This window comes from Strix aluco, chromosome 1 (genome assembly GCF_031877795.1).
Source record: "Strix aluco isolate bStrAlu1 chromosome 1, bStrAlu1.hap1, whole genome shotgun sequence".
Taxonomy (NCBI): Eukaryota; Metazoa; Chordata; class Aves; order Strigiformes; family Strigidae; genus Strix; species Strix aluco.
In genome coordinates, this window is record NC_133931.1 from 104,048,639 (window position 1) to 104,068,404 (window position 19,766).

Consider the following 19,766-nt stretch of genomic DNA (forward strand, 5'->3'; position numbering starts at 1 on the left):
TTAAAAATTGAATACCACTACAAGTACCCATACTGTGTCTAGAATTTTGGCAGGGCTTTGTTTTTTGCTATGAAACTTCAGCTTACATACAGAACTGCTCAGGAAGTACTTCCTGCCTGCAAGAGCTCAAATAAAGCTATCATACAATTTTGATCCAGATTCATACTTGAATTTTATTAGGCACAGTATCACTTTGTTCACAAAATTGTCCTTGATAACTTCATTAGGTCTTGATTGCTTTTCACTGAGTTATGAATGGCAGAATGTTTCTGGAGTTTCTAAATATTTTTGTCTGAAACTTTCTCCGTGAAGGCCCTTGCTTATTGGCAAATTTGTCCATTTTGACTGAAAACCAAAATTAGACTTCTTTACAAAGGGACCTAATATCATTACCATTTGGGAAAAAATGAAATTTAGGAGTTCTGTAAATATGAATTTGTTTAACCTAAAACACTACCAATGTTTTTGAGGAAATAAAAGCAAAAGTGTCTGGTTTTAACCTGTAGTAAAAAGCAGTGTGGATTCTGAAATGTTGTGTTACTGAGTTGTTCTGAAGCTGAATTGCAGAGAAATGCCACCCTGGCTCTTAATGGAATAAATGCCCAAGTTGGATAAAAGTTGCCTTAGGTTTGCCTGCTCTAGGGTAACTTGTACTGAGGTTGAGACACAAGAAACTTCACGCTATTATGTTCACTAAATATGCTCATTCTCTGCAACAGCCTTCAAATACCCATATCAACATACTGTGTCTAAAGATCACATGTTGATTGGTTTGCTAAAAATGAGTGTTACTGATGCAACAATGTGCTAATGTTATGTGATGCTGTTCTGTGCATTTTCATTAATAACTGATATATATGGAGTCTTTTAAATTGGATAAAATTGAGGAGGATTTAAAAACTGGTGAATTTAAAATGTTTTTGGTTATATAATGAGGTTTCTTAAAGTCCACAAAGGATTTATGAGAAATTATAGCTAATACTGTCAAGCACTGAAAGTAGCTTGGTGTTGAGTAAGCTTAGTATCTCCTTGTTTTATTGTGTAAAAGTTCTTGGACTTTTCAGTCAAGTATTTCTATCCATTCCTGTGAAGCTCTGTTAGAGAAATTTCTAGTTTTGAAAGCAAACTCAGGATTAATAGGCCTCCATCATTTTTAGTGTTATGCAATATCCGTAATGTGCTAGGTGAAGGACATCAGAGCAGGTTACAGTGTACAAATTTTAGAATTACTACTAAAAATGTATCAATAGCCCTCATTTTTTTGCTTATTTTATTCCTGTTTAATTCTTTATTCATCTTAACAATTCATGCATATACCAAATATCTTTCTGTGTGCCAGAAAGCTGTCTTGGACTATACTAGTCACTGGGGAGACGTTATTTCTCTGGAGGCCAGTGGTGCCAGCTTTCTATTAGGTCCATCAGCATAAAGTGGGTACACTCTGTTCCACTTAGCAGTGTATGCTGGAAAGCTAGGGTAATTCCTGAAATGCCTCAATGCTTTGAAATACAGATTTCTCCTCACTGCTCAGCAAGAGAAGCTGTCTTTTTTTCTTTTTTTTCCCTACCTTTATATTTAAGTGAGATTATAATTAAATGCATATATAGAGTGTTTAGAACATCAAAATCAGATAACACACACACACTTACAAAGGTGCAAGTGAAGATATGAACTGCACTTCAGCTTTAAGACTTTTCTAATTTAATCTCACTGAAGTGCACTTTTTCCTATCTGGATGACTTTGTAGGTCTCCATTGGTAGAGCAGCCATGTGAATTTCTCTCTTTGTGTGCCATGTACCTGAGATTGCAGCCTTAAATAGAGCTTTCATCTCAGAATTCCTGTCTTGGTAGCCCAGGCAGAAAAAAAATATATATAGCCCAAATGCCTCTTTGAAGTGGGGCAATGAGCAGCTTTCATCCTTCACTTACCCTGCTTACTCCTGGCTAGAGCAAATGTCTAACTATACGTGTTTCTTGAGCTAGACAGTGTCCTTTGTACTTGACTGGCAAACTAGCAGGTTCTCATCCCTAAGACAAGTAAATCTTTTGCTCTTCCTTCTGGTGACTAATACATATCACGGTGTGAAGTGTTACACTGATTCTTATATTCTCTCTAACTCTGCAAGTTAGCAGACATACATAATACAAGTACTGGTTGCTCATTACTGGCTCTGGATTGAGTACAATAGGGTAAAATTGTAGTTAACCAGTGTGAGGCAAGTGACTTCTGGTATTTTACTCCTTGTTATACTGTAATATTTTCAATAAAAAGAATCTGGTAGAGGAGTCCTTCTGTTGTCTGTCCTAATTTTTTTTTATATATTTGTGTGTCTGAAGACAGCTGAAGTTAGGAATGATATTGCAAAGCTAATTGGGGTATATCACCAGGTAGAAGGATGGTTTCCTGCTGCTGCTGATTTTAATGGGAAAATAAGAGCAAGTTAAAGAACAAAATACCATCTTGAATGGTCAAGAATCTTGTTTCTTTTTGTTGTGGAACATGTGTTGTCTTCTGCTGTACAAATTCAGGAAGGAGGGGATATGGAATAAACTGAATTTTTTCAGTGTGTGTTGAAACTTCAGATGTTCTCACAATTCTAGTTAAATACATCTTTTCTTTATGGGGTATTGCAGTTTGACTCACTGTTTCCTCCACTGTTACCTCAGGTAATTCACAATCAGTCTGTCGCTGTGATTGCAAGATGACAGATGAAAACTGTGACTGCTGTTTGGGTTATGCTGTAAAGCAGCACTTCAGGACTGTTAAAAAAAGGTCTGAAGTACATTAGCAGTATTTTGACCTTGATATATACCTTTGAACAGTTTTAAAAGTCATGTTGCTGGAAACCTGTTATTAAACTTTGGGACTCTGAGTCCTGTGCCCTGGGCAAATTAGCTGCAAATAGTTCACATAGCCACTGTCCTAGCTGTTTTTTCAGTATTTCTGTTAGAGCAGGGTCAACAGAAATCAACACGTGCCTGACTTCAAGACTACAAGAGAAGTTGAGAAATGTAGTTATACTTTCCTAAAGAAAAGTAGTTTTTTCCATAACTGACTTGAAGAGGTACAAAAATATTTGTACTTTCATGTCATAAAGAAAACATAGATGTTGTGGGGGTTTTTTAACAGATAAAAACTGTGACTTGAATAGGGATTGGGGCTTGTTTATGATAAAGTGTTTATAATAATCTTATATGTGTAAGTGTAGCAATGTAATTATGTCAAGAATCTCTACAAAGTGTTGCAATCTGTCTCATGCAGAAGGCACGGTGCTGCATTTGCTTGTATTGCAATAGCTTCTAAAAGTCTGAGATGGAGCCTGAATTTCTAATGTGATATATACTCTACAAACACATAACAAAAGCATTGTTTCAAAATTTTTGTGGCATATACTTAAAAATCTTAAAGATTTTTTTTCAGGTATCCTAAAAAGAGCTTCTAGTTTTATTTTTATAGTTGTAACTTTCACTTTGCCTAATATTCACGCTGATTATGGTATAAATTTCCTTTGCAGTTTACGTGTGAACTTGGACATGGGTAAGGCAGCCTATGGGTGGATGATTATGAAAGATGACAATATTCCTGGAACAGTTGTTCGAACTAGCACCATACCAGAAGAGTTGGGACGATTAGTTTATTTACTAACGGATAAAACAGGTATATCAGGTTACAATTCTGAAATGTGATGACTTTTCTAAAATTTCTAAACTTTATTCTATATTTGAATATGTTGTAAGAGTAGATTTAGACTGCTGATTTTTATTTTTCTCTAAAATTTTGAGCATGTGCTTCAGGACTTTTGTACCAGTGCCTGTAGGCTTAGGTAGGCCAGTACTTACATGTGAAAGTCAGTATTTGGCAGTAATTTGATTTATTCTGGTAGGAACACTCCTGCTATAGTAACAGAACACTGGATAGCATTAGTAAGAGTACCATATATCTTACTCTGAAAAGACTCTGGATCAGCACTCGGGATGCTATTTTATTGTGCACCTCATTTCTGTTGCAACATTGTATAATAGAAAGTTAAGAATGGCCTTTGAGAGAGCAAGTAATTGCCGAAACAAGTAATGAGATCAGCCTCCAAAATGACATGTTATCCCCATGAAGTTAGTTGCTCCTTATTTTACAAACACCAGTTCTACAGCTGATTTCATCTTCATAACTATAGCGTGTTACTATACCTGACCTAGTATCCTGGAAAACGCAGTCCTTACCAGGATCACAAAGTAGGTAAGTGTGTGAAGAAGTAATAGTTTGCACTGTGCTGCTGTCTGCCGTTATGACTGAAACTTGTTAGTCTTACCATGCTCTTAGTTCTAGATGTATTTAAGGAATCTTAAAGTTTATTTTGGGAAATATCATCATAAATAACAAGTTAAATTCTCTAGGAAATACAGTATTTCTTCTCCTTTCTTCATTCTTTCTGAGACTGAATAAATCAGTTCTGGTAGACATACTGTTTTTTTTAAGAAGCTGAACATTTGAACTAAGAAAGTTGTTTCTCAAACAGCTGAAGAAATTTTTTAGTAGTTCTAAGTAAAATATAGTTCAAAATGGTGAGAAAGCATTTGGGGGGAGGGGGCAGGAGTTGGTCTATGTTATACAGTTCAGAGAGAATAATACACAGTTTACATCTCCTTCTGTTTGAAATAGTTCCACATTCTCTCCCATGCTGAACACTTCCATTACTGTATATTTTGAAATGAAATGTAAATTTAATGTATTGTCATGTTTTCAAAACACACTTTCATTTTTTTCTATAGGTACATATGTTACCCTATACACTTTTGAATGCTATTCTTCTATTTTGTAAAAGATAAAGACAACTGCCACCTTTCTTAGCACATAGAAAAGCGTATTGCTAATTATAGTGTGGTAATTCTTCAAAGCAAGTGAACAATTCTTCTTTTAACAAGTTTTATTTCAGTTAGCTAATGATTTGTGTGCTATTTGAAACTGCTTATTGATTTTAATTGCACCCTTCATCATGATAATTTATGTAACTGAGTGCTGTCTTATCAAAGGCTTGAAATATGTAATTTACAGCATATGTTTGGAAAAAGAAGTATGTTCAAAAATAATGAATTTTCAAAACAATGCAGTAGAGTTCATTTGCCCAAAGCGCTACTTTGTAATCAAACCAACATATACTTCTTAAACTTTTCTGATAGAAAATCTAGTTACCATACCAAACTGGAAATGCAGTTCAAGTGTTGAGGTATTCTGATTACAGTGAGACAGCACTGCAAATTTTGAGGCTTGCTAAATAAAATGCTAACAGTTCATTCACCCAACTCTGCAATGCAGGAATTATATTCTTACTCTGGTGACCAGTTTATATTCTGAGGCACAAAGATTAGTCTACTGTCGTCTTTTCCTCAAGGTGTATGTGCCTACTACCCTGTTTGAGAAATAGAAGATTGTTTGAAAAAGAAATTAAAAAAAGCTGCTGCAGTTCTACTTCCAGAAAGACAACCAATACACTTAACCTAATACAACAGTAATTAAAAACAAAGTTTTTCTCCTTAAATTTTTTTTTTTTGCAACTTAAAATTTAGTGATATTGGGTTTTTCAAAGCAAAAATACTGTGTTACATCTATAAAGCTTTGAAAAGATACATTTTATTGACTGCATATACAAAGAGAAACAACCTTGTTTTGCTTCTAATTTTTTTCTGGGTTTTTTTTCAATCCACATCATGCCACTTGCAATCACAGTAGTTCTGTTTAATTTTAAGAAGAAGCACTTGTATTCTGGCCTTTCAGAGAGCATACTTAAGTCTATTGTTAAATAGACAAATGTTAAAAGGCTTTTACCAGCAAATGTATTTATGAATAGTTTGGAAGATTGCTAGCATTCAACCTCAAAGGCTTTTCAGAGCACTGAAGTCTATTGGAGCAAGGTCTGAATCTGTAAGTTAATGATGCAAAAATGAAAATAAAAGCAGTATTCTAGGGCAGTAGTTCCAAAATGTTTTGGACTAAAAGTCAGCAGTCTCACCCTATGCACTTTTATCCAAGTGTTAGCTGAAAGCTGATGTAAGTGAAAATAAGCCTGGAGTCCAGCAAACATCACCAGCTTCAGAACACTGACCGTGGCCTTGCAGGCCACGCTGCCCTTCAGATTGTGATGAGGAACACTGCTCAATATCATTAGTCTTAAATGTCCTGCAAATTTTAAACTATTTTTAATTCTGGACAAACATGTAGCCAATGTACTTTTTACCTGAGTATATCGGTAGTTGCTTCTAGTTTCCTTTCCTGAATACGTTTGGTCTCATTCTACATTTTATCATAAATGTGAAACACAGTGTTGAGTAATGAACTGAATGTGTACAGTTAATCCATGATTGCCTCTGCATGATTATACATTGTTCATGAGAGCTGACTTCAGTATTTTTGCACTTGAATTTTCAGTTCTAGTCATAGAAACCAGTTGATTCTGTTCTTCTGCCCCCTCAAGGCTTGACTGTCAGAGAAAGAAGAGGGCCAATTTTGTAGGTCTGTCCAAGTGGGTGCTACTAAAAAGCAGGACTAAAAGGCTGATCAAGTTAAATGCAAACAGGTGAAGTTTTTCTCAATGTTGAAAATGAAAGGGAATCCAGAGAACTGTCCACAAAAATCTTATATTGTGGTCCAAGCTTCGCTGGAAATGATTGAGAATTAGTTGTTGAGTCTAAGGAGCATTGCATTACTAACGTAATTGCAAGGTAGTCCTTTGTATGATTGTAAATTGGGTTTGTGCTTCATCAATAAGCTTTTTGACAAGAAGCGTCCATCACAGTGGCTCTCTCATTTGCCACAGCAGAATAGAAAATGAAGTATCCCAATAATTGCATTATAGTTTCCTTATTGTGGGACAAGAAAGCAATGTGGTATAATTAGGTTTGATTGGAGTGCATGTTTCCGGTAAGATCTGAAATTAATGATGTTGCTATAGTGACACATCTGCGGCCACCAGTGCGTGAAACATAAAGTAATTCATTCGACAAGAGAAGACATCTGTTAACTGCAAGGATGCAGAGCATATTGACACTGACCAGAAATACTAGACGTTATGTGATAAATGAACAAATGATGCTGAAACAGGAGGACAGATAATTTGTACTTAATCTGCTGGGAGAACTTTAATCTTCTCACTGGTTGCATTTGACAATGCCATTGTTTAAAGAACAATGCTGCAGAGAACTCATAAATTTTAAAACTTAACTCAGGGTGCAGCCTATTAAAGCAATACATTAATTCCTTTGTTAGGGAGTTTTTATCTTCATGTAGAACAAAGCCATTACTAAAAACACCCACTAAAACAACAGGTTTTTTAGGACTCACATTTTAATTATAGCATCCATTACCCAAAATGCCATGTTGTTTGGACTTGAATCACATATAAGTTTGACAGAAAGGCATCATCCATTATGGCAGGGAGGGGGGAGTGGGGTGGAACACGGTTACGGGGGGGAGCGGCTTCCAGCATTTTCCAAGGGCAGCTAAGCATGATATCTCGACCTCTCTGGGGTACAAAAAGATTCTAATCATGAAAGAAAAATAAAAATATTTGGCAATATTTATTGAACATTTTTGTTGCTTAGGATATAGGATGGCAAACCTTTTGTTGTTCACAACAAGTACCAAAGTATTCAGCTAAAACAAACATGTAGAGTCTTCCAAGTGTAGTTATTTACTAATGCATGCACTTGTATTTGAGTTCTGTAATTAACATTTTAGCGGGTGTTTGGACCAAATGAGATACTTAACAGATATAATAGTTGAACAGATGCATAGAGCAATGGGATTCTTGATTTTCTGGTAAATCCTTGTTTTACACGATAGTGTATATGAGCTTTTTCATTAAATGTGCCTAATGTAAGGTACTATTAGAATAGTGAATTTCAGTAATTGTTTCTGAAAATTAATCTTTTAAGGTATACTTTAATTGAGTCTTTATCTGTTCAACATAAGCTACCACAGAGAAGGGGTAATTAAAAAAAATGCTGATAGAATGTTTCCTCACTTCTCTTTGATGGATATTCACACTATTGCCCTTACACTTCCTCTAACTCTATGATTTTTAGTACCACTAAGGTTGCAGGGTGAGTAGAGCAGACTAGAAATGGAAAGTTTTGATGGAGAGATCCTACGGGAAACTTCCAGACATGCACTCAAAGTAGGTCAGTCAAAGGAATCCTTACTTTGTGGCTTCTGTTGGACTCCCATGGGCTGAAAATGAACGGTATAGCCAATGAGCATGGATGTTGCTCTTAGATATTGCTGTCATTCTTGTGGGAACCAGAAGATGCAGAGGAAATAGCTACTGCATAACTGTGTTACCTGTTACCTCTACTGTTACCTTCTGCCCAGGAAGGAATAACCATATGTCAGCCCTCTTTGTCTTTGCCCTCATTCTTAATGGGTTGTACTGGGGTTTGTTTGGTTTGAGGTTTTGTGGTAGTTAGGTTTATGGCCTGTTGGTAAGTGAGCAGACATGTTCCATATATGTGTTTACCATGATTATTTTCATTTTCTTTTTACATTCTATACCAGGTTATATTTATTCCAGGGTTCATATAAAGAATTTATATCTCCAGATTGTTGCCAACAGTCTAATTATTAAGAGCATTGGGCCTGATCTCCCTTAAAGTTTCCATAGAAATGTTCACATTTACACTGACTTTTATTTGCTGTTTAAGCAAATAGCTCAAACCAAGTACTCATATTTTTATTAAAAGTTACTCACCCTCTCAATTTCTCACAAAGTTATTAATTCTTCTGCTGTACATATTTTCTTGCTTTTTTGTTTTGGCCTTTTTAGATTGTTGGTATTGGTCCAAATTACCATCTAGTAGTATAGGATGAGAAAGATCTGCATCTGCTTCTCAAAAACAAAATAAAAAAAACTACTGCTCTGTTGTGAATCACATCTGTTGCCACCCAGGGAATGATGCCTTCAGGACTTTTTCCTTAGAAATTAATTTCCTCTTTGCCTGCTTTACTCTGTGTTTAATGATACAATTGTAGGGGGGGGAAAAAAAAAAAAAAGCTCTTGGCTTCATTAAAGAACATACTAAATTTTTCTTCAGCAATTGTATACTAACTTTTTGTCAGGATATATTCCTTGTATGGTACCTGCATTTCAGAGCAAAGTTTAAGAATGTATAATAGTAGTAGTAGATCGTATATTCATTAGCATAATTTCTGGAAGCTTTTCTAAAATAAGCTTTTTTATCTACTGACTCTTCATATTAGCCATGTTCTGAAAGTGTGGAATTGATAAGTAGGTCTTGAAAAAGCAATATTAGAAATAGAAAGCTCTTTCACTGTTCTTTAGTACTTATCACCTTGAGCAGACTAGAGAGCTCAGTTTTGGGTTGCTTTTCATTATAAAGTGAGCTATATTAGAAAATCTACCTCTAGATATTTGAAGGGCTTGCATTTGGGGGCATAAAGTGAAAGATGTGGGGTTTTCGTCATGGTGTATTACTCTTCAACTAAAAAACTAAAATTTAAGACAGAACTGCTGCTAAAGTTAAAATGTGACTGATTGTCACCATTTAATATTTGGAACAAGTTGTTGGGAATGTTTCTGTCCTATTTTTGGTATTTCATTCATTAGGAGAATGTAGAAGTAAATTCTAAATTTATATACATGGTGAAACTTCCATGTGGATGACTGAAAAAGGTGTATTTTGATTTACTGCAGAAACTTTTAGGAGCTCTTTCATAAATGCAGCTACCCATGTTTGTCTAATAAGATGTCCGGTTTATTGTGACTATTGTTGAAAGCCTTACACTAGTCTTAAGAAGCATGAGCAAACTGTAATTGTTGTTTGTTCTCTTCTTTTCTTTCTTTGCTTTTTTTAGTCTTTTTTTTTTTTGATTACAATTTTGTGTAGCAGGTACAGGTGTTTTTGTAGCCTCTTTTTGTATGTCATAGATGTTTCCTATTACTGTAGCTGATAAAAAGGCTTGTATAAGTAATATATATAAGATGCAAATATTGAATCAGAATTGCTGGAATGTTTATTTCTGTCTTTACAAGTTGATTTTTTTCCTCCCGCATTTTTCCTAAACCTCCTTCCCTGGCTTCTGATTGTTGCAGGATAGGAAGATCCATACTTTTCTACTCAGAAGCTTTTCTTTTCTACTTGCTGAGAAGAGGTTGGGGGGAGGGAACACACAAATTTTCCACCTATCTACCTTTCCCTCACCAAGCATGATTTGGAGTTGGACTGATTTAATGGTGTCAGAAGAAATAATCTTTCCATATAATAATCATAGGGCTAATTTTGTTTCCTGCTCAGTTTTCCCAAGCAGCAATTACAGAACTAGTGGGAAGCAAATTTGACAGTTGCCTGCTGTCTCAAGTTTTGAGTAGCATTTAGTTTCACAACTCCTAGGGAATGTTTATTTTAATCCAAAGGCTTGGCACAGTTAAGGGCAGTGAGAAGATATTAGTATGACTGGAAAGTAAGGAAGGTGATGCAGATTTACTTGGAAATTTCTTGCAATAAACATTATTGAACAAAGTAGGTGGGTTTGGGGTTTTTTTTGGAAATGGAGATTTTAGTCTCATGTTTGTTAGTGGAAACTTTCATGTTTCTCATGTGCAAACTAGCGATTGTATTTTTCTAGTCTGTCATTAAAGTAAAAAATTTCACGAACAAATTTAACAAAAGGACTCAAAGTACAGCTTTCTAAAGACAGAATTTCTCATGGTTTTATAAGACTACTGTAAAAACAAAATAATCTTCTTACCCCTTGTATAAAAGTAACAAAAAAATTCTGACTTGCTAATTCTAGAGATCAGGAACTTTGTATTTCTGGGCAGTTTTCCAACCTTGGGAGTATTCTAATTCTCATGTGAATTTTTCATAATGTTATGCATATTTTGTGGAGAATTTATGCATTTCACATAAGCCTTATTTTAAATATTTTTAAAAGTTCAAATAATATGACTATAGAAAAAAAAATCCTCAACAGCATGTAAGGAAGAGTGAATGGGAAGGGTAATTTTTTTTAATGGTAGAGGGGGAATTTGGAATCATCATCTAGTGCTGGTAACATGGGAAAACGTGATCTGATAGTGCAGGATGATGGTACGACAATTGGGATGAAGTGTCACTGTACAGATATTACCAGGGAGTAGGAGTGGTAGACATCTCAAGTATAACTGAGAAAGATGAGAGACTTTTACAGCCCTACCGAATCTTTGAAGATTACTAATCGTTCTTTCCCAATAGATGCATAAACTGGATGCTAACTGTCCAAACAGTTCTGTTTTCCAGATAGTAATTATAGCGTATGTCATGCTTTTAGTCTTCTCTCTTGTGGCTTACTGTGTATTTTGGCATACTGGGACAAAGACATGATATAAAAATAGTCTAGATAAATAAAATTAATATGAAATACTTTATTCTGCAATTTTTATTTATAGATAATTATCATATGCTCCATATTAAAAATATTGTAGAAGCTTCAAGAATGTCACTTTTGGTACCATGTTCTGTTTACTTTTTTTATCATCAGATTTATATATTTTAATGACCCACAACTGTATGGTTAGATAGAAGAATAACTTTATACTATATTAATTTCACTGAGCAACCATAGAAAAGAAGCTTTAGGAAGGGCCATTATCAAAATAATCTTTTGTAAGTTGACCATGGGAAGCTAGGCGGTAGTGACCTCTTTCTGCCTGATGTGCACCATCATGGAAGGCTGAAGCCCCCACCCCTCAATTAGAGAACCGAGAGGCTGTGACTAGTTGGCAGAGGTGGACGCAAAGTGTCAGTCTGTGACTGACACCCTGTAGTTTCTTACAAATGTGAAGTGAGCTCTGAAAACACTGATTTTGTTTATTCTGGCTTATTCCGGTTGGAGGCTAAATCTATCACATTTGGAAGTGATGTTAGGTCTTAATGGCTTATTTAAGATAACACTGAATGCACCTGTTTGCCAGAATGTCTGCCTTTGTACACGAAGTGCAGGATATCTGTATGAATTTGGGGGATTGGGGTTTTGGTTTTGCTTTTGCTTTAGATTTTCTGGTACATGGTACAAACTCTTGCATTGGCTTTTGAGAGTCAGTTCCATCCAGATTCTATATTTTCTATCTTTTGTATGAAAAGTTCTTGCCTTTTTTCAAGCTTGTGATTTAGTTGTGTTGGCAGAATCAGCTTGAAGGTGGAACCAGTGATTTCTTCTAGTATGACTAACTCTGATCTTTCACCACAAACATTCCTTTAATTAACTAAACTGATGCTAACTCATGATTCATTCCTTCTTTCCAAAAGAAAGGTTTGGGGAGGTTTTTTGTGGCCTCATGGTAATTTTTTGCTGCTTTGTGATATACTACTTCTTTATTACAGGAACACTTACACAGAATGAGATGATATTTAAGCGCCTCCACCTAGGTACTGTGTCCTATGGAACAGACACAATGGATGAAATTCAGAGTCATATTATAAATTCTTATTCACAGGTATCTCATTTCATAAATTATTTACCTTTAATACTGAGATATTTTTAAACAGCATTGAAGTATTATTGTTACTGATCATGTCTAGAAATTTGAGATGCTATGAAGGTTCTTTCATTTGTAAGTATCTCTTAACAAATATGATGAAAGGGAAAAATGTGAGACAGTATGTAGTTCTCTCCTGATTCTGATATTCCTTGTAATACCCACTTAAAGGAGTTTACTTTTCTATTCCCCACTAGCAGAAATCTGTGTTAACCTGTCTATGCAGTGCAGTCTTTCTCCTGCCAAGTGATCTAGGCATAAGCTATTCATTATTGAGACTAGAAATCACAAGTGAGCGTCCAGAACAAGACAAACAGAATTGGCTCTTTGAAGATACTCATCAAGAATAGACATCAAAAAACCACATTAATTGGTATAACCAAAAAGTAAAAAAAATAACTGTCAAAATTTATAAAAGCATATCTAAAAAGTGTTTTTAAAAAAATTAAGATGATTGCAAACAGCATAAAACTCGGGGTGGGGGGTAAGGGGGAGGAATGGAAAATTCCATATTGCTTGAGAGCGAGGTGTTCTGGTGATATACGAGAGTGCTTGATCTGGAAAGTGTACAAGAGGATTGTGACTCCCTGTCTGTCTTGGGTCAGTTGTGGGATGAAGAAGAAAGATGGAATTCTGCAAGCATCACTTGCATCTCCCATATATGTACACTACTTGGGTGCCTTCTGCAAACCTTTTGAAGCGCCTGATTTCATTCTGAGATTAGGAAGGGTATTTTACTTTTTATTTCTATTCTTTGAAACAAAAAAGAAAAAATTGACAGAAGAGAAAATAAATGATAGGTTAACTAATATTTCCGCATGTTGTGTACAGTATGATAATAAAACTTCATATAAAAGTTCTTTTCCATAGTTAACTTGGATAACCAAACATGACTGGCTGACCCAGTTAAGTTTGTAGACTGACCTTGTCTGTGTCCTCATTTTCTCTTGTAAAAGGATTGTAGTATCAACAAGTTATTTGAATCTTTAGTTGCACTGTGTTTTGAACTATGGCTGCCTTCTCATTTGCTTAAAATAAAAATTAAAAAGCAGCTGTTTGACACCACGCTGGACTCAGTTAATATTATGTAACTTTTGGGAAGAGAGGCAGGAGGGAAAGCAGTCTGTAAGCAATGTATGTTACAAGTTTTTAGTCTGCAGCTTCAATTTCTGTATTATTTTCCCATCTAAACAGATAAACAAATCCACTTCTTTAATACCTTTTCCTTGGATAAATCTATTTCAGCTTAATTCTTAGTAGGTGTAGCCATGAATAGTAACTGGGATGCAATAATATGCCTTGGAAATGAGATGCGGAGCTCTTTTACCTAAAGACGAGCGGTCCAAATTTGGTTCAGAATAGGTTACTGAAAGTAATTGCTACCTGGCTACGTTTATAAAAATCACTCAAACATAGTATTCACCATATTCACAGTAACAACTGTAGCAATAAATAATACTAAGTGGCAGTCTTGAGCTGGCACACCTAGCTCTGACTGAGTTTGACAACTAAGAACCAGTCTTCTAGAGGAGGCACACTCATTAACACTGTTTTCATATTTTGCAGTTAAGTATGCTGTCTGAAAAGAATTGCACTGTCCCTGGAATTCTTACTTGCTTAAAGCTTTTACTAGCTTGCTGTAAAATTTAATGAGTGATACTCATGGTTAATTAAGTTTTTAATAAATGTAACGTATTTGGCACTGAAATTTTTAAAAGTAAGAAATGTGAGGGAAGCTTTTTTCTCAATTGTGGGAAAAGATTTCCCAAATCTAGGTTTGCTGTTAGTAGATGATGAAAAGAACTTTCTTGGAACTCCCTTTTTCTTTCAGTTTTATATAACACTGCTTGATGTTTAAATAATGCTTTAATTATGCGTGTGTTGGTAGCAACTCTTTAAAACAGAAAAATGAAGGAGTCTCAGTAACAAAACAAGCAACTATTAAACAATTGTTTCAATCTGAAAAAGTATAGTGAGGTTTTTATGTAATGTATGATAATAGAAGCTGCCAGTTAGCTAGGCAGTGGTTCTTGTGTGACATTGATTTTATCCCTTGTTTGTGTTCTGTTTTATTATTACAGTGGACCTACTAGACTATTGTCATCTTAATGTAACACACAAATCTATTATAACCTGATTATATTTCCCCACTGGAAGCATTTTGTGATAGAGGGCATAATCTTTAATGGAATTTGTGTGAAATTAAATTATACAAGCATCAATAAACATAACATAATTCAGAAGGAGTAAATCAGCTTAATTTATTTGCGGCTGTAATGGCATCAGCGTTAGCAGAATGCAAATGCAGAGGTTTAAAGCAGTAGCTGAAAAGCAGTGCCAGATGAGCAGAAAGTTAAACCCTTTATTAGACAACACTGTAATTTGATGGGCAGAATGTTCACGGTTCAGCAGATTGCAGTCAGGAGGAAAAAAGTGTGGTTTCTGAAGAGGTTTTCAGAGTTACCCTGGAGTGAACAGAAGAGCCTTTGGTAGTACTGCCGATATATTTAATGTGCTGACTTTAAGGGGAAAAAAAAAAAAAAAAAACCAAAACAAAACACAAAACCACACAACAAACCAAAACAAAACCAAAAAAACCCCACCAAAATTAAAAAACCCAACAAAGTAATTTTCAACTAATTATAAACATATATTACTTTCTCTTAAAAGATTAATTCAGTCATGTTGTTGAGCATTTCTGAAGGATAACGTAAAGCTAATTTAGTGGTTATGCAACAGTAATGTGATCTTCAAACTATTATTTTGCATGATTATTAGATATTAGATTATTAGATATTTGCATTCTTCTAAGGACAAATTTCAGCCTGCAGCAAAGGCATATGAACTGCATTAGTTCACAAATACAGGAATTGTGTAGGCTATAAATTAAATCAGCAATATTTGTGTTTTAATGACTTCTAATATTTATACTTAACAATTATATTTGCTTTTGTTCCACACCAATGTGGTGGTCTTTAAAATACAGAGATTTAGGTGAAGATTTAAAATAAGATGTTTTTTTCAATTTAATGGCATTGGAGTTTCCAACCTGTGAATGTATACAGGTGACAAAGAGACTAAAGGAGGACAGCAACAAAACACCACCCTTGCAATTTTGTTTTGGTGTTTCTGAACTCACCCAACTGGTTGCTGGCTGAAATATTTTTTAAAAAACAATTCATAGAATATAAAGGACTTTAAAGGGCTATTGTGATGGATCACTGAAAAATGTAAATTCTGAAGTGAAGAAGCACGGTTTTCTGCAGAATCCAGTCAGTCTGTTCACCCCTTTTACTGCATACTTGTTTTCATTTCACATATTTTCAACTGTCTGCAGGCTCTGTTACTGAAATCGGACTACAAATACAAGGTGATGAACCCCCAGTTATGTATCAGATCTACAGAACAGTAGATGAGGGGTTTTATGAATCACAAACTGAATGAGTTAACAGGTTATAAAAAAATAAATAAATGGTTACTATCCTTATCATTTATCAACCTTTTTAAAGGGAACAATTGAATGTATATATTATTATTCATGTTTTGTTTCCATTATTGAACTTTGTTTTACTGTTCATTGTGTTGGGCCTTAAAGGTGCACTCTCAGAATAGTGGAAACGGTACGAGTTCAACACCATCTAGGAAACCTCAATTGTCTGCACCCAAAGTCCGCAAGAGCGTCAGCAGTCGGATACACGAAGCAGTGAAGGCCATTGCACTGTGCCACAATGTGACCCCAGTATATGAATCCCGGGCTGGTGTGTCTGGAGAAACAGAATATGCAGAGGTGGATCAGGACTTCAGTGATGAAAATCGAACTTACCAGGCTTCCAGCCCTGATGAGGTTAGTATGCAAGGGTGAAAAAACTTAATAGCTCCTAAAGAACAGGATAAGCGAAGTTAAAAAGAGCAGAACTGTGAAAGAAGAGTGTTTTGGGTTGGGGTTTCTTTAAAATTAGCAGTAATCTGGTTTTATTTCCTCTACAGCTGTAGGAAGGATCTGGTGTTTGTTACATAAGTGTTTTCAATTATTTGACTAAAAGGTCTGTGAAGTCAGTGTTTTGGGGTCAGTACTGTGTTGAGTATTGCAATTAAAGTTATTGGGTGTATTCTCAAAACATTAATCCATGTATGAATCATAGCACATACATGCAACAGGGAATATGAAACTGCTTTGAGTGATGGACAGCCAGGTACATTAGCTAGAGACACAGTTAGTGGAGTGTATAGATTCTTAACAGGAAAAAAACCCCAAACCTCAAACACTCCTGCAAAGCTTTTGAGCTTCAAACCCTAGGCAGCTTCATGATCTTCAGGGTTCTGTCAAAATTGCATCAAGTGTAACACAAATTTAAAACCCTGTTTCAATAAAAACATGCATTTGACTTCCATTTAAATCCAAATTTTAAACAAATCCCACTGCTTTCAGTGGATTCGAGTTTATTGTTCTGAATAATCTTGTTTTGGAGCCTAAACTGATTGCCTAAAACTCATCTAAAAATATATTGGAAGAGAGGCAAAGCTCAAGTTTCAATATACTGCAAAGTAAGCATAAAAAAATAATTATAGCCTGTTCACTTTATAAAAACATGTGTGTACTTGATACAGTAAAATAGAAACAGAGTATTTCAAGGCTGATTTGCCTCTGAAAGTGAGCAGGTTGAGGGATGTCTTTGTTTTAAAGAAATTCTAGCAGTGTCTGAAGCTTGGGTGTACTGTTGTTGGTGTAGCTGCAGTAGCTTAGCATAATCAAAACAAGGTGGTTGTAAGATGTGAAGAAGAGAGTGTGTATCTGAAAGCCTGTATATTTTTCTAGCTGTACAGGTTGATATTTCTTCCACAAACCTCATCTTGCCACAGCATAGCCTATTATTCTTGTATAAATTTGGTTTATGTCTAATATATCGCCATACGTAATACTAACAAAACTTTAGCAATTCAAACTGCAAGCTGTAATTGCTAAAAGTAACAAGTCTCTAACAAGTATTTTTAGGAATGTGAGAAATAAAATCAAGTCTGTCTTCATGTAGTACCAAACTAGCAGGCATTACATGTATTTCAGATGCTATAAACACAGTTCATAGTGTCAAAGACCTGTAGAATATAGAGAAGTGGCTGGTTCTCAGTGATAAAAAAGTGGCAGTCAGAACATTTGTAAAAATAAACTCTGGGCAGGAGTTGAGACACTGCTCTTTGGCTAAAATCAATAATCCATAGTACTCTCTGTGTTGTTATATAGTATGGGTTGATGTGCATTGTGAATTGAGAATGCTGGAAGTGCATTTGTTTATGCCAGAGATACATCGTAAATATAGTTTGTTACTGTAGTTGTATAATGTTTGACTTGTATTATTCACATGTGTACAAATTTTCATATGCACATATACTCATACTTGCTAAATAAATCAGTGTAATGAGCCTGTGAGGTATTACTAGATATAATGAAAGACTGCACAAGCAAGTATCTAGTTATGAAAATATGACGACAGCTATGGATTAATTAAAAATTGTGCTTTAACAGCCAAAGGTATTACTAAATCAGATGAAGAGATGTGCAATAGAGAGAGACTATGTGATTTTTTTTTTTTATCCCACTTGTTCTATCCCTATGGACTTTTGTATATTCATTCACTTGTTTGGAACTTGAAAATATTACCATAAAGAGCAATTCTCTGCCCATATTTGCTAAAGGAAACAGCTGTAAGACTTGAGAATTATGCAAGTGGTGCCCTGGGAAGACAGTAGGGAATTTGACCTTGGAAAGAGGAAAGTTGATAAAGTGCTAACATGACAGATCTGGGACTCAGGGTGGAAAGGGAAGTAGAAGAGGAAATCAGCAACAAAGAAACTGTTAGTGCTTCAACAAAGAGAAAGCGCAGGTATCCTTTTAATAATGTTTTTTTTAATAATCTTGACTCATACATTCAAACTATATGACAGTGAATTTAAAAACTTACATTTTAGAACAGACAGCATTAAATTTCCTTTTCATTTCTCAAATACTTGAAACACTAGTAAAATTATCATATTGAACAAATATGCTTTAATATAATGAGAAATTGATGCTAAATGGAGTCTTATAAAAAGATGAAGCTACAAAAAACATTTAAACAGCATAAAAATTGCAGCATGACAGCAAAAAGCCTAAGAGTTGAAAGACTAGCAGGTCTTTATCATAATTTTTTAAAGAGTTCTATTGATGCAATGTTTGCAAATCACTGGAGCCTAAGGAAAATAATGTAAATGGTTCATTATTTAGCTTATTGAACTTTCCTGCAGTTAGGTTGACGGATGATGCCAATGTTTCCCAATCACCGAAGTACCATTTTAAAAGCATTTTTTATTGAATAAAGTGCTTTGAATATTGCACCCTGGAGCTTTATTTAGGGAAATGGTTCAATTGATGTTTTCTGTTTAACCTCAGCGCTGACCTATCACAACATATTTGGTTAATAAGCAACATTATCATTTAATAGACTTAACCAGTTTTATGCATTGTACTTTTTCAACATTACAACTCTGTTCTCTTAGATTTTGTTTATGGATCTGGCTTGATTGCAGTCTTTTGAAAGAAGATGTTATTTGCACAGTTGTCTGTTGCATTATATAATATTGCATGGTATCACCATAGCATATAAAGAGCAGAGAATAATGTGTAAGTATAAACTATTCTTCCATACAGGAAGGTATAAGAAGCAGTTTAGTAATACGTTGGTTGACATGCTATACCCTTAATGAATTGACTTGAGGAATTCATTTGAAATTCTTCACATCTGTGTGTGTTTGTGTGCATCCATATACAGATAAAATATAACCATAACAAAGTATGCACATTTAGAAGTAGGTACATTCATCATAAAAGATGTATTTATCTATTGTTAGAGTAACCTGAGATAAGTAACTGATTTTGTATTCATAATGTGAACCCTACTTATGCCAGGCTCTTTGTTTCTTATGATAAGTGATCAATATTTCATTTTCTCTGAAAGAGTGGAAAGTTTCATTTGTCTGTCACTTGTCCTCTACAGCTGTAGCATAGCAAACAATAAACATTCACTGAGAAGTCACTGAAAAAATTAAAACAGCTCCTACTTGGCCATCATAGGTGTGGGTTCAGCTCATCTGTAGAAAGCCAGCTACCTTAATGTAATGAACAATCATAAAAGGGTATGAGCTAAGTAGGTAAAGCAATGGGGTTCAAAGGTCACAGACCCAAGCAATTCAGGGGCATGCTATGAACA

The 19,766-nt window shown here is 35.0% G+C and overlaps 1 protein-coding gene across 3 annotated transcripts in view; it reads left to right on the top strand.

The window, feature by feature from the left end:
* Positions 1–19,766, top strand: part of ATP9B (ATPase phospholipid transporting 9B (putative)) — a 172,249-nt gene that overhangs the window by 123,546 nt on the left and 28,937 nt on the right. For all 3 annotated transcript variants that reach the window (XM_074829700.1, XM_074829710.1, XM_074829720.1), the window contains 3 exons: positions 3,517–3,659; positions 12,371–12,483; positions 16,121–16,369. In XM_074829700.1, the coding sequence (XP_074685801.1) occupies positions 3,517–3,659; positions 12,371–12,483; positions 16,121–16,369 (505 nt within the window). The remainder of the gene's footprint in view (positions 1–3,516; positions 3,660–12,370; positions 12,484–16,120; positions 16,370–19,766) is intronic.